Here is a 13,401-nt window from a genome sequence, read left to right as displayed (position 1 = left end):
AGACATACTGATATTATTATATACAAAAACTGGTAAGCTATTGAAAATATTTGATGCTACAAATGGGTATACGTATAGTAGATAACAAGCATAAACATGTGACTTGTGAAGTTTACATTTCATAACCCAGCATTTTTAAATTTTAAATCTAAATTTCAATTTAAAATTTAGGTAATTTTCATGACTTATTTGAAAATTAACATTTACTTTGGAGTTAAAGATCCCAAGTTAAATTCCTTAACTATATCCATTACCAACTTATAGTTTGACACTAGAAAAAAATCTATTCTTTTAAGCATAAACTCATGTATAATTTCTCTTGCATGGATATTTTCTATTAATAAATAAACATGGAGGCAGAGTCAAGATGGCAGCATGGGAAGATGCAGAGTTAGCGTTTCCCCACAACTATGGCACCTACTGGCCGCTGGTAGGGGACTCTGACACCCAAGGAGACGGGAGGAACCCCAAAGTGAACCGGTAGGATGTAGGGGGACTGAGGGGAGGAGGTGAAGTAGAGGCCAGACAGGATCAGTGACCCTGAGGCCGGGGAGATCAGGAGAGGCAGGCAGGAGGGGCCACCCCAGACCGGAGGAGTGGAGGGCAATTGCCCCACCCACTCGGGCACAGGGAGCATGCTGAGCTCCCAGGCCGACCCCCTGCCCTCCAAACCCCGCTCCAGGCCACGTGGGTCCTTAGGGGCATAGGAGGGAGGCTGGGGAGATCAGGAGAGGCAGGTGGGAGGGGCCCTCTGGGAGGAGCGGGAGAGGAGCAGAGGGCGTTTGAGCCCAGAAAGCCTGCTGGGCTCCCAGGTGAGGTCCCCTGCCCTCTGAGAGCAGGGGTAGGGAGCACGCCTGGGCCCCTTCTGTTCCTTGAGCCTAAGCTCCACCCCCCCACAGCCCCCAGGGCCTTTTCCAGCCCTGTCAGTGGTCCTGAGCATTGGCCCTGCCCACCACCCAAAGCTCAACCTTGCTTAGATCCTGCCCTCCACAGCCAAGGCCTTTTCCAGCCTTTTTTTTTTTTCCCCTCCTCCTCTTTTTCACTATTGTGGTACTGTTGTACCTTCTGGTTGTTGATTCATCTATACTTTTATTTTTCTATTCCTAACATATCTGTTAGTTTCCTAGTCTAATTTTTTTACTTTGTTATTGTGGGGTTTTTTTGGCCACCCCAGGCAGCTTACAGGATCTCGGTTCATGAGCCCATGGGTGGGCCAAAGCTCCTGCAGTGGGAGCTCTGAGTCCAAACCACTGGACTGACAACCTCAGACCCCAGGGAATATTCATCAGAGTGAGGTCCTACAGAGTTCCTCATCTCAGCACCAAGACCCAGCTCTACACAGTAGCCTACAAAGCCCAGTGTTAGAAGCCTCAGACCAAACAACCAGTAAGAGAGGAACACAATCCCACTCATAAAAAAAAAAAAATGAGATGGCAAAAAAATATGTCACAGATGAAGGAGCAAGGCAAAAAACCTACAAGACCAAATAAATGAAAAGGAAATAGGCAATCTACCTGAAAAATAATTCAGAGTAATGATAGTAAAGATGATCCGGAATCTCAGAAATAGAATGGAGGCACGGATTGAGAAAATACAAGAAATGTTTAACAAAGATCTAGAAGAACTAAAGAACAAATAAACAGAGATGAACAATGTAATAACTGAAATGAAAAATACACTACAAGTAATCAATAACAGAATAACTGAGGCAGAAGAACGAATAAGTGACCTGGAAAACAAAATAGTGGAAATAATGGCTGAGGAACAGAATAAAGAAAAAAGGAATGAAAAGAATTGAAGACAATCTCAGAGACTTCTGGGAAAACACAAAATGCACCAACATTCAAATTATAGGGGCTCCTAGAAGAAGAAGAGGAAAAGAAAGAGTCTGAGAAAACACTTGAAGAGATTATAGTTGAAAACTTCCCTAACCTGGGAAAGGAAATAGTCACCCAAGTCCAGGAAGCACAGGATAAACCCTAGGAAAAACACACCAAGACACATTAATCAAACTAACAAAAATTAAAAGAAGAAATATTAAAAACAGCAAGGGAAAAAACAAACATACAAAGGAATCCCCATAAGGTTATCAGCTGATTTTTCAGTGGAAACTCTGCAGGCCAGTAGCAGGATGCACTTAAAGTGATGAAAGAGAAAAACCTACAACCAAGATTACTCTACGCAGCAAGGATCTCATTCAGATTCGATGGGGAAGTCAAAAGCTTTTCAGACAAGCAACAGCTAAGAGAACTCAGCACCACCAAACCAGCTTTACAACAAATGCTAAAGAAACTTCTTTAAGCAGGAAACACAAGACAAGAAAAAGACCCACAAAAACAAACCCCAAACAATTAAGAAAATGGTAATAGGAACATACATATCAATAATAACCTTGAATGTAAATGGATTAAATGCCTCAACAAAAAGACACAGACTGGCTGAATGGATACGAAAATAAGACCCGTCTATATGCTGTCTACAAGAGACCCACGTCAGACCACTTCAGGGACACATACAGACTGAAAGTGAAGGGATGGAATAAGATATTCCATGCAAATGGAAATCAAAAGCTGGAGTAGCAATACTTGTATCAGATAAAATAGACTTTAAAATAAAGACTGTTACAATAGATAAGGAGGGACACTACATAATGATCAAAGGATCAATCCAAGAAGATGTAACAATTATAAATATTTATGCACCCAACATAGGAGCACCTCAGCACATAAGGCAAATGCTAACAGCCATAAAAGGGGAAATTGACAGTAACACAATAATAGTAGGGGACTTTAACACCCCATTTACACCAATGGACAGATCGTCCAAACAGAAAATAAATAAGGAAACACAAGCTTTAAATGACACAAGAGACCAGATAGGTCTAATTGATATTTATAGAACATTCCACCCAAGAGTGGTAGAATACACTCTCTTCTCAAGTGCACATGGAACATTTTCCAGGACAGATCACATCTTGGGTCACAAATCAAGCCTTAGAAAATTTAAGAAAATTGAAATCATATCAAGCATCTTTTCTGACCACAATGCTATGAGATTGGAAATCAATTTCAGGAAAAAAAACAAAAAACACAAACACATGGAGGCTAAACAATATGTTACTAAGTAACCAAGAGGTCACTGAAGAAATCAGAGAGGAAATCAAAAAATACCCAGAGACAAATGACAATGAAAACACGATCCAAAACCTATGGGATGCAGCAAAAGCAGTTCTAAGCAGGAAGTTTATAGCTATACAAGCCTACCTCAAGAAACAATAAAAATCTCAACTAAATCTAACCTTATGCCTAAAGGAACTACAGAAAGAAGAACAAACAAAACCCTAAGTTAGCAGAAGGAAAGAAATCATAAATATCAGAGCAGAAATAAGGAAATAGAAACAAAGAAAACAATAGCAAAGATCAATAAAACTAAAAGCTGGTTCTTTGAGAAGATAAACAAAATTGATAAACCATTAGCCAGACTGATCAAGAAAAAAAGGAAGAGGACACAAATCAATAAAATTGGAAATGAAAAAGGAGAAATCACAACTGACACTGCAGAAATATAAAGCATTATAAGAGACTACTACAGGGCTTCCCTGGTGGCGCAGTGGTTGAGAGTCCTCCTACCGATTCAGGGGACATGGGTTCATGCCCCGGTCCGGGAGGGAAGATCCCACATGCCGTGGAGCGGCTAGGCCCATGAGCCATGGCTGCTGAGCCTGCACGTCCGGAGCCTGTGCTCTGCAGCGGGAGAGGCCACAACAGTGAGAGGCCCACGTACCACAAAAAAAAAAAAAAAAAAAATACTACAAACAATGATATGCCAATAAAATGGGAAACCACAAAGAAATGGACAAATTCTTGGAAAGGTACAATTTTCCAAGACTGAACCAGGAAGAATTAGAAAATATAAACAGACCTATCACAAGTGATGAAATTGAAATTGTAATTTAAAATCTTCCAACAAACAGAAGGCCAGGACCAGATGGCTTCACAGGCCAATTCTATCAAACATTTAGAGAAGAGCTAACACAGATCCTTCGCAAAATCTTCCAAAAAATTGCAGAGGGAGAAACACTCCCAAATTCATTCTACGAAGCCACCATCACCCTGACACCAAAACCAGAAAAATATATCACAATAAAAGAAGACTACAGGCCAATATCACTGATGAACATAGGTGAAAAAATCCTGAACAAAATGCTAGCAAACAGAATCCATCAGCACATTAAAAGGATCATACCCCATGATAACGTGGGATTTATCCCAGGGATACAAGGATTCTTCAATATACGCAAATTAATCAATGTGATACACCACATTAACCAATTAAGGGATAAAAACCATGTGATCATCTCAATAGATGCAGAAAAAGCTTTTGAAAAAATTCAACACCCATTTATGATAAAAACTCTCCGGAAAATGGGCATAGAGGGAAACTACCTCAACATAATAAAGGCCATATATGACAAACCCACAGCAAGCATCATACTCAATGGTGAAAACTGAAAGCATTTCCACTAGGATCAGGAACAAGACAAGGATGTCCACTCTCGCCACTCTTATTCAACATAGTTTTGGAAGTCCTGGCCGCAGCAATCAGAGAAGAAAAAGAAATAAAAGGAATACAAATTGGAAAAGAAGGAATAAATCTGTCACTGTTTTATGATGACATGATACTATACATAGAAAATCCTAAAGATGCCACCAGAAAACTACCAGAGCTAATCAGTGAATTTGGTAAAAGTGACAGGGTACAAAATTAATGCACAGAAATCTCTGGCATTCCTATACGCCAACAATGAAAAAAATCAGAAAGAGAAATTCAGCCAACACTCCCATTTACCACTGCAACAAAAAGAATAAAATACCTAGGAATAAACCTGCCTAAGGAGGCAAAAGACTCGTACTCAGGAAACTATAAAACACTGATGAAAGAAATCAAAGATGATATAAACAGATGGAGAAATATACCACGTTCTTGGATTGGAAGAATCGATATTGTGAAAATGAGTATACTACCCAAAGCAATCTACAGATTCAATGCAACCCCTATCAAACTACCAATGGCATTCTTCACAGAATTAGAACAAAAAAATTTACAATTCGTATGGAAATAAAAAAGACCCCGAATAGCCAAAGCAATCTTGAGAAAGAAAAACGGAGTGGGAGGAATCAGGCTCCCTGACTTCGGACTATACTACAAAGCTACAGTAATGAAGACAATATTGTACTGGCACAAAAACAGAAATATAGATCAATGGAACAGGATAGAAAGCCCAGAGATAAACCCACCCACAGATGGTCACCTTATCTTTGATAAAGGAGGCAAGAATATACAATGGAGAAAAGACAGCCTCTTCAATACATGGTGCTGGGAAAAGTGGACAGCTACATGTAAAAGAATGAAATTAGAATACTACCTAACACCATACACAAAAATAAACCCCAAATGGATTAAAGACTTAAATGTAAGACCAGACACCAGACACTATAAAACTCTTAGAGGAAAACAGGAAAAACACTCTTTGACATAAACCATGGCAAGATCTTTTTTGACCCACCTGCTAGAGTAACAGAAATAACAAAAATAAACAAATGGGACTTAATTAAACTTAAAAGCTTTTGCACAGCAAAGGAAACCATAAACAAGACAAAAAGACAAACCTGAGAATGGGAGAAAATATTTGCAAATGAAACAATAAACAAAGGCTTAATCTCCAAAATACACAAACAGCTCATGGAGCTCAATATCAAAAAAACAATCCAGTTAAAAAATGGGTGGAAGACCTAAATAGACATTTTACCAAGGAAGACATACAGATGGCCAAGAGGCACATGAAAAGATGCTCAACATCACTAATTATTAGAGAAATGCAAATCAAAACTACAAGGAGGTATCACCTCACACCAGTCAGAATGGCCATCATCAAAAAAATCTACAAACAAGAAATGCTGGAAAGGGTGTGGTGAAAAGGGGACCCTCCTGTACTGTTGGTGGGAATATAAATTGATAAAACCACTATGAAAAACAGTATGGAGGTTCCTTAAAAAACTACAAATAGAACTACCATATGACCCAGCAATCCCACTACTGGGCATATACACTGAGAAAACCATAATTCAAAGAGAGACATGTACCACAATGTTCATTGCAGCTCTATTTACAATAGCCAGGACATGTAAGCAACCTAAGTGTCCATCGACAGATGAAAGGATAAAGAAGATGTGACAAATATATACAGTTGAATATTACTCAGCCATAAAAAGAAACAAAACAGTTCTTTGGAGTGAGGTGGATGGACCTAGAGTCTGTCATACAGAGTGAAGTAAGTCAGAAGGGGAAAAATACCATATGCTAATGCATATATATGAAATCTAAAAAAAAAAAAATTGGTACTGATGAACCTAGTTGCAGGGCAGGAATAAAGAGGTAGACATAGAAAATGGACTTGAGGACATGGGGTGGGAGTGCGAAGCTGGGGCGAAGTGAGAGCAACATTAACATATATTCACTACCGAACATAAAACAGTTGGCTGGTGGGAAGCAGCCACATAGCACAGGGAGATCATCTCGGTGCTTTGTGATGCCTAGAGGGGTGGGATAGGGACGGTGGGAGGGAGGCTCAAGAGGGAGAGGATATGGGGATATGTGTATGCATGTGACTCATTCGCTTTGTTGTGCAACAGAAACTAATACAGTATCGTGAAGCAGTTATACTCCAATAAGGATCTATTAAAAATAAATAAATAAACAAACATATAAAATGGAAATGTTCATCCCCATCTTTTCTGTCATATTATGAAACATCATTGTATGAAGTCATGTAAATGGCAAAAATTAATAGTTATAAACTTATTTTTCAAAGAGATTTAATGTGTATAGAAAACAGTTAAAATCACTATTAATATGCCTGTAACAGGAGATATTAGGGAAAGTGTGTATGTGTATATATGTGTCTGACACCGTCAGAGTGATTGGAGGTCCTGAATACATTTCACTTTGTGAAGGCCTTAATGTTGTGACTTTCATAAAGTGCTTTGCAGTTTTAGGGTAGAATAAATTAAGTATAGATTGCACTAAAATTGAAAATGCTTTACTAGGAGACTCTGAAGAGTGAAATAATGAAGTGCATCTCTCCAGAACTTGATTGCTTTACAACATTCCCTCTTATTTTTGGATAGAAAAATTATAAATACATTTACACAGGTACCATTTTAAAACTGTCACAAGTATGGAAGCAAATGAGATTTTTTATCCTTCTTTTTAACTATATAAACTCAGGAAGAAGCTGGCCCTTAGAGTATGGCATGTAAGAAACTTGGTTTTTATATAACTTGTATTATTTTGTATTAGTCGCAAAACGATTGGGTTTTCTTTAGAGCGAGTTACTTTTCTGTGCAGAGTCTGGGCGCTCTCTAACACAGCTGCTACTCTCACCCCTTTTACCACTACAGAAGTTGTACGGCTAAATAAAGAAGATAATCTCAACAGAAAGGTATGGTTTACCTGTGCCACTGGTCGACGACAGCCTTGGATGGTAGCCTCCAGATTATTTTCGGTTTTGGCTCCCCAATGGCTGAGCAGTTTAGTAGTAATTTGCCCCCCAGATTCACCTCCATCCATTTCTGGGATGCAAATTCTATCCTGGGGATGGTCTCTCGTTCTTCCACTGTAAGAATTACCACCCTTCTCTCTGAGCCAGTGGAGCTGGTAGCAATGCATTCATAAGTGCCCCGGTCTGAAGAGGCTATGTTTCTTATAAACAGAGTTCCATTTGAAAATAAGAACTTGGAATTGATGAACTGTAATGGTTTCACTTCGGTGCCATCAGAGAGGACCCAGTGAACACCGGGCTGAGGAGTTCCTTTTGCAGTACAGGGCAGTTTCAAACTTTCACCCCAAGTCCCTGCAATAACTTGCCTCTTTTGTTCTAGAATAACAGGTGGGGCCGCAATAACTTGTATTTTAACCAGCAGTGCATCCTGGCCCACTGGGTTGCTGGCCACACATTTGTAAAAGCCCCTGTCATAAATGCTGAGATTGTGGATGACCAGCGTTCCGTCAGATGTCACCAGGGCCTGCCTGTTCCCCTCGAATGATTCAGAGACCACTGTTTGGTTTGCAAGAATCCAGGAAATTGTAGGGCTGGGCCTGCCTTCAGCTCTGCACTTCAGTTCCACTGTGCTTCCGGAATGGACTGTGATCTCCTTAGTATGTCTCTCCAGGATCCTGGGGGGATAGGAAACCACGGACAAGGTGACATGAAGGCGGTCTGTGCCAAATGGATTGGATGCTGAGCACAGGTACTGTCCACGGTCCTGAATGTCCACCCTCTGTATGGACAGGGTGCCATTGGGGAGCACCTGGAACCTGCTATTCTGTTTCCTCTTAGACAAATCAAGTCCTGATAAGAAGAAAGAAATTTATAGCCATAGGTCATCAAAGTTTAGATAGTAAACATAAATTGCTCACATGGAAGTCTCAAGAGGAAAGCTATCTTTTTGTTATGCTACTGGGAAAAAATATATTTAAAATTAAGACACCTAGTCTTCAGATTACTAAAGTTATTTCTGGATTTTTTTAAACCCTATTTTTAATGTAAAAGCCAGATGCTTCAACACAATGACCATTCACAATTTCTTTGTATCTGCTTTCAAAGCATTTCAAAAAAATGGTCTTAACATATGTTTTAAAACCTTCTAATGAGCAAAAAGCCATGCATATATCAAATAAGGATATGAATTGTTTGAGTCTTGGAGAAATCTGATGTTGATGTTGATTATTTGGATACATAAACCCAAAACATAACACAATGTTTTCCTTGTTTTGTAACTAAAGAAGATGAAGCATAAAGAAACAGTTTCAAATACCTGATGAGACTCTGGTCCAGTGGATAGTGGGCATGGGATTCCCAACAGCTTCACAAGGAAGAAAGGCATCTGAGTTAGCTGGAACAGTAAAACTTGCCGCTCTTCCTCCAACTATTCTGGGCCTTTCAAATATATTCCTAGATAAAGAATCAAAGGGAAGGAATTTGGAAGTTGTTATTTTCTGAATTGGTGTCTTATCAGAGCTACTTTTCTTTGCATTCTTCTGTATATCCCAATTTGAAGCTTGAGTGGTGTCCTCTGGCAGATCTGGAGTGGGCAGTATGCTCACTACTGGCTTTTTTACCTTTTCAGCCATTTCTGGGTGTGACTTGTGCCAAAAGTGGTTTTCTGACCAGGGAGAGGGAGTCAACTTAGAATTCTGTGATTTAGCTGTTATTAGTGCTGGCATAGAAGTAGAACCTAACAGATTGGAGTAGATAAAGTGGGTGATTCCAATTGTGAACTTGGCATTTGGGAGAGTTTGGGGAGATGTTACCGCTAATTGCTGTGGATGAGCATTATGCTTTGAGGATTCATGTGACTTGACCATTGTACTCGTCATCATCCTGAAAATGGGAGTTGCCATATTGTGAGCAACTGCACTTTGGTTACTCAAGGGAGGGGAGGTGGGAATTGGCATTGGAGTGGCACTGGTGCTCAGGAAGGGTGGCACAGTTGAGTGTCTAAGGATTGTGTTCCTGGTGGCAGCACTCTGGTGTAGTTTGCTGGACAAAGTGGTTTCAGAAGCAGCTGTGCTCTTCAAAGTCCGACTACTCTTCTGGGGTTGTTCTTCAAGTACATCTGTCAGACTAAAGGTTCTTGGATGAAGACCAATTGTGCTTGAAATTTCTTTTATGTTTTCTAGAAGAGAATGAGTGAGAGCAGACACACTGGGTTTGGTTGGAGTTTCAGCTGCGGTTAGAACAGGAAGCATCACAGTGGTGGGTGTAATGAAGCCAGAAATCTGGCTGGGAGAGTTATTTGGGTCATTCCTATTCTTTTGAGGCTCCTTTATTCTTTGTACTTTTCGTGCCCTGGGTCTGGTTATTTGGGCTTTGTTGATAATGACAGATGCAGGGGCAGTAGGAGTAGTTGTCAGCATGGCTGTTTTCAGTGATATGAAATCTGTACTTGATTCTTTGCTTGAGCTACTAGGACGTGTAGGGTAAACAGGTGGGAAGAGCAGCTCCTTCACTGTTGGGAGACTTATACGACTGTGTGTTTTAGTGGTACTGTGGTGAGTTGTAGCTGATGTTACGGATGGAATTTGCATCACACTTGCTGACAGTGTTGTGAAATGAAAGGGGGAAACTTTATCTGTGGGTAAAGCAGGAGATATTTTAGGAAGAACCAAGTCTGTGCTTTTTTGTGAACCAAATTTTTGCTGATTCTTTAGCTTTTCTTTTTGGATATGGTTATTTACAAAGATATGATGCCAGGGAATTTTCCTTCTTGAAAATCTTGTAATGGCTATAGTAGTAGGCATAGGTGGCTTGATGGTGGGACCTGGAAGTGGCGATAGAATCACTGAATCTCTTTTAGCTTCACTGGCTTTAGACACGCTTGGGTAACTAATATTTGTTGCATGAGTCATAACTGCACAAGTTGGAGTCACTTGGGTGCTTTCAGCACTGAAATATTTTATTGTTGGTGTTGTTTTCTCAACATCTACATTTGGTTTTTTCTCAAATAGTAATGATGGATTGTGGACTAGAGTTGTAGATTCTTCTGCTATGACTCTGGCAATTTTAGCTTCAGGGAGGGTGATGGGGGAAGACCTTGGAAAAGGCAATGCTGCTGCAGCAGTGGTGAGTCTTTCTCTGGGAGAACAGGATGGGCATTCCACATTGTGCTCTGTGGCTGAAAATGCAGTGGTTCTTTCTACAGAAGAACTTCTGAGTGTTGGCCTCACAAAGCTGTATCCATGCTGTCGGAAGATTGGAGTTCGCCCCCTGCTCCAAATTTTCCTCCGTCTTCCAAAGTGTTTGGACAGTGGAGTGTTAATTGTACTATTTCTAGGAATGTGTAACTGAGAATGATGAGCAGCAGTGTATGGGTCTGAAGGGAGCTTAGAGGTGTTAGGTTTTTGAGTAACGTGAGAATGGGAATGATGGCTCCAGGGTTCGCTGACTCCTATTACAGACGTCTGATGACTATTGGTGGTATTTACTGATCCTAATAATACATCAGCTTTGCTGTTAGCACTGCCCAGAATTTTGATATGGACATCTTTGATTGTAGTAGCCCCCGCTGTTACTGGGGGTACACTTTGCAAATGCTCTCTTTTTCTCTCCATGTCGTCAGCATCCTGAAATTGACTTGCTTCAGGTAGTAGAGGAGAGATAGTAGATAAATTTCGGTTGGTTGTGCCTTGTATTTTGCTTGATGTGTTTGCGTTCATATTCTTTGACATGGCTTTAGTTTTAATAGTAGTAGATGGTTTGAAACCTCTTAGTTTTTCAGGCAGTAGTATCTGTGTAATCACAATTGGGGAGACTTGGGCGCCAGCAGTTATACTTGTCACAGGGCTATCAGATGATTTTCTGGAATCAGCAGTCACTGTCCTTGCCAGAACACTGGGAGCTTTAGTTGCCAGGACCATAAATTCCTCATCTGGAGGGAGCATGCCTGATGAGTCTACTTCCTCACCAGGTATTTCCAGGAGTTGGGTGACCAGTGGAGGTGGCTTTGTTATGGTATTTTCTCGTTTCTCTGGCATCATATTCTTTTTAGCTTTCTCCAGTAGTGCTGCCCAGTGTTGTGGGTCAATTCTCCGGGCAGAGGGAGGGAACTGCCTCCTGTGTTCTCTGAAACGTCGGCTGGTTGCATCTCCATGCCGCTGGGCTATTAACACCCCATGCTTAGGATTCTTACTTGTGATTGAGACTTGTTTTCCAGCCTCAGCCCTCACTGGAGCAGATGTGGGGAGTTGTGCAGCTGGTGGGTCCTTAAGCTGAGCAATGGAATTGGGCTCATCAAACCCAGATCCATCTTTTTCTACATTATGCTCCACTGGCTGTTGCCCTTTTATTTTGACTGAAACTTTGTTAATTAAAAAATCGATCCCTGATGGGTTGGCTGCTACACAACGATAATGACCCTGGTCTTTTTGAGTCACCTGTAATATTCTTAACGTGCCATTGTTAAGAATTTGCTTATCTCTTGAGGACTGATGGAGCACAGTGTTTCCTGGAAGAACCCAGCTGACAGAGGCATCTGGGATACCCGTAGAATGGCATGGAAGGTCAAGTGTTTCACCAATGGAAACTATATGACGAGCTCCATTTTCCTGATAAGCTTCTATGTAGGGCTCTACCACGGTAATCCTATAGGTGAGAATATCTGCATCATCGTAATTGGTGCTTATGCAGTGGTATATGCCTGTGTCAAAACTATCAGCCAGCTGGAGTTCCAGTTTTCCACTTTTGTCTATCAGGATTCGTCCATCCTCACTAACGTAAGGGGCTCTCACTTTACTTCCATCAGCTAGAAGCCACTCCAGTTGTGGGGGAGGGTCTCCTTGGCTGGGGCAATCTAGGTCAAAGGTCCCACCGACCAAAACAGTGCGTTCCTGCCTAGTATTGTTATCCCTGGAAATCATGGTCCATTTTTGTTTCTCTGGCTTCATCTCTGCCCTTGGTAAAGTGACTTGGGCATCGCTGGAGTACTGGATCTGCAGTGTACTGAGTGTGGTGGCAGTTCTGTTTAGCTGCAAGGAAATTTGGTCTTGCATTAACCAAGCGGGATCTGCTCTGAGATCAGCCTCGATGTTGGTAAAGATGTCTTCAGGCTGCAGTACCACCTGTTTATACTTGTAGCAGAGATGTGGTGTTTCAGTGAGCAAGTGGCTCCTTTCTAGGATCAGAGGAGAGTCACTGTACAAAGCCAGCACTTTCCACACTGGCTGAATGTGACTGTAATCTATGTTACACACCAGAAATGTTGAAAATGATGCATTTAGCATGATGTAGTCATTTTCTGCAGTGAATGCAGTGGATGATGTCGTTGAGGGCTTTTGGATACTGCAGATCATGTTAGCTTCGTTTCCAGACTGGTCTGTCATATTCAAAGTCAGGGAGCCGAAGGGTGCCATGAAATCTTGGAGAGAGATGGACACAGAAACACTATCTTCCAGAATAGTCAGGCTCTTCAATTTCAGGGAGGGGTCAATGGTTGGCTTGGCACACAGGAAAGCTGCAGCTGGGACCATAACTAAGGGCCTGCCTTTAGAGGTCCTGGGGTTCATGCAACGTGGACATTGCTGAGGACTGGAGGGACTTCTGTCTTTTTTGCATTTTATTATATCTAGAAAAAATGACAATTGAATTATTGCCAGTTGTGGCTTCTTTATGAATTAACATTTAAACATTTTGAATAAGTAGCTTTTGCTAGAATTTAAAACAACAATTTAGAAATTTTAGTGTTTTGTCCTTTTTTGTTGTTGTCTTTGGATTGATTTCTGAAAACAAATTGTCCATATACCCTGCCACAATATCATATCCATAGGCACAAGGATTTTGTCTGT

At 40.9% G+C, this 13,401-nt stretch overlaps 1 protein-coding gene across 1 annotated transcript in view; it reads right to left on the bottom strand.

Moving 5' to 3' along the window:
• IGSF10 (immunoglobulin superfamily member 10) overlaps positions 1 to 13,401 on the bottom strand; it is a 46,666-nt gene that overhangs the window by 5,304 nt on the left and 27,961 nt on the right. Inside the window, exons 6-7 of the mRNA XM_060099529.1 lie at positions 8,877 to 13,181; positions 7,513 to 8,410 (exon numbers count right to left, since the gene is read on the bottom strand). Of these exons, the coding sequence (XP_059955512.1) occupies positions 7,513 to 8,410; positions 8,877 to 13,181 (5,203 nt within the window). The remainder of the gene's footprint in view (positions 1 to 7,512; positions 8,411 to 8,876; positions 13,182 to 13,401) is intronic.

The sequence above is a fragment of the Mesoplodon densirostris genome, chromosome 5, assembly GCF_025265405.1.
Source record: "Mesoplodon densirostris isolate mMesDen1 chromosome 5, mMesDen1 primary haplotype, whole genome shotgun sequence".
NCBI classification, from domain to species: domain Eukaryota; kingdom Metazoa; phylum Chordata; class Mammalia; order Artiodactyla; family Ziphiidae; genus Mesoplodon; species Mesoplodon densirostris.
This window is presented reverse-complemented; position numbering and strand designations above follow the sequence as displayed.